Source organism: Meles meles, chromosome 4 (genome assembly GCF_922984935.1).
Source record: "Meles meles chromosome 4, mMelMel3.1 paternal haplotype, whole genome shotgun sequence".
Lineage (NCBI taxonomy): Eukaryota > Metazoa > Chordata > Mammalia > Carnivora > Mustelidae > Meles > Meles meles.
The window spans coordinates 35,042,936-35,045,213 of record NC_060069.1 but is presented as its reverse complement, the minus strand read 5'-3'; the positions used below and the strand labels follow the sequence as shown (position 1 = coordinate 35,045,213).

The 2,278-nt window shown below is 40.1% G+C and overlaps 1 protein-coding gene across 1 annotated transcript; it reads left to right on the top strand.

Annotated features, from left to right (window-relative positions):
• The first annotated feature begins 214 nt into the window (after positions 1-214).
• Positions 215-1,450, top strand: LOC123940216 (protein BTG3-like). The gene has a single exon (XM_046002771.1). It carries the CDS (start codon positions 259-261, stop codon positions 1,015-1,017), a length of 759 nt encoding a protein of 252 aa, XP_045858727.1. The 5' UTR covers positions 215-258; the 3' UTR covers positions 1,018-1,450.
• The last annotated feature ends 828 nt before the right edge of the window (positions 1,451-2,278 follow it).

Here is a 2,278-nt window from a genome sequence, read left to right as displayed (position 1 = left end):
AATGACATACACTGCCTGTTAGATCTCTTTAGTGATCTTCAAAGGCCATACATATTCACTGGATCTGAACCATGTGGCAAGTACAGACAGAGTGCTCGCTCTTTAAAAGCCAACGATATGGACGCGGGAGCCACACGCTCCGAACTAGGCTCGCTGTCGCCGAGCGCCGGCCCGCTGAGGCGGCGCCTTCGGTTCCCCGCCCGGAGACGGTCGGACCGCCAAGTCTGCGGCCCCAGGGCGGCGGCGGCGGCGGGAAAGATGAAGAACGAAATTGCTGCTGTTGTCTTCTTTTTCACAAGGCTAGTTCGAAAACATGACAAGTTGAAAAAAGAGGCAGTTGAGAGGTTTGCTGAGAAATTGACTCTTATACTTCAAGAAAAATATAAAAATCACTGGTATCCAGAAAAACCATCAAAAGGACAGGCCTACAGATGCATTCATGTCAATAAGTTTCAGAGAGTTGATCCTGATGTCCTGAAAGCCTGTGAGAACAGCTGCATCTTGTACAGTGATCTAGGCTTACCAAAGGAACTCACTCTGTGGGTGGATCCATGTGAGGTGTGCTGTCGGTATGGAGAGAAAAACAATGCATTCATTGTTGCCAGCTTTGAAAATGAGGATGAGAATAAGGATGAAATCTCCAAGAAGGTTACCAGGGCCCTTGATAAGGTTACCTCGGATTATCATTCAGGATCCTCTTCTTCAGATGAAGAAACGAGTAAGGAAGTAGAAGTGAAACCCAGTTCCATGACTGCAACCCCAAGCCCTGTGTACCAGATTTCAGAATTGATGTTCCCACCTCTTCCATTGTGGCACCCTTTGCCCAGAAAAAAGCCAGGAATGTACCGAGGGAATGGTCATCAGAATCACTATCCTCCTCCTGTTCCATTTGGTTATCCAAATCAGGGAAGAAAGAATAAACCGTATCGCCCAATTCCAGTAACATGGGTACCTCCTCCTGGAATGCATTGTGACCGAAATCACTGGATTAATCCTCACATGTTAGCACCTCACTAGCTGCTTTTGATTCTGTTGGTGTCAGTGTTGAGAGAAGGTAGAACAAGGCTGACCACATTAAAAGTTAAAAGTTCATACTCATAGTAGTAAAGTTAGATGGGCCAAACCGTCAAACTTATTTTTATAGAAAAGTTATTGATAATAATCTTTCTTAAAAAATATATATGCACTTTAGATATATTGATATAGTTTGAGAAACTTTATTAAAGTTAGTCAAGTGCCTGAGTTTTTAATATTGGACTTGAGTATTTATATATTGTGCATCAACTCTGTTGGATACGAGAACACTGTAGCAGCAGACGATCTGTTCTAGCACCTTTGAGCATTTACTTTATGGAGAGTATGTAAGTTATTTATACACAGGAAATCTATTTTATGTCATTGTTTAGAAGAATTGCGTGAAATCATGTAGTTGCAAATAAAAAGTAGTTTGAGGCAAAAAAAAAAAAGCCAACTATATGGTGATGAAGACAGAAAATGAACAAAACAGAAGAACTAGATAAGCAAGTTTTTTGGATTGGTGCTATGGATAAAAGGAACAAAGGGCAACAAAAGAAGATACATGTATTAAATGTATGAGTGCTCTCACTTAGGGCTGTAAAGCATGGCCTCTCTAAGATGGTGATATATAATGTGAGACTTGACAGATGAGGAAAAAGCCATGTGAAGCCATGGAGGGGAGCATGTTTCTGACAGTGAGAAAGAAACTGGAGTGGGTAGAGGAGAGCAAATTTGGAAGAAAGCAGTCAGAAGTGGGGTTCAGTGTTCAGGTAGGATACTGACAAGGTTTTGTAGGACAAAGCAAGGAGTTAGTGTTTTGAACTCAAGTCCAGTAGGAAGACATTAAACATTTCAAACTCATTTGTCCTACTATGTGGTTTACATTTTTTAAATGAGACTCTTTTTCCAGTTTTATTGAGAAATAATTGGCATACATTGCTGTACAAGGTTAAGAGGTACAGCATAATGGTTGGATTTACATATATTGTGAAAAGATTACCACAATTGGTTTAGTTACTATCCACCACCTCAAACAGATACCACAAAAAGAAAAGAAAAAAAAAAGAGATTTCTCCTTGTGATTAGAACTCTTAGGATCTATTCTTTTAGTAACTTTCCTATATATCAAACAGCAGAGTTAACTATAGTCATGGCATTGTACATTATATCCCCAACACTTATAGCTGGTAGTTTGTACTCTTTTTCTTATTTATTTATTTGAGAGAGAGAGAGAGAGTGTGTGTGTGTGTGTTAGTGGCTG

Bases quoted from the DNA above. Each gene is read 5' to 3' on its own strand.
- LOC123940216 (XM_046002771.1), top strand. From the start codon at position 259: ATGAAGAACGAAATTGCTGCTGTTGTCTTCTTTTTCACAAGGCTAGTT.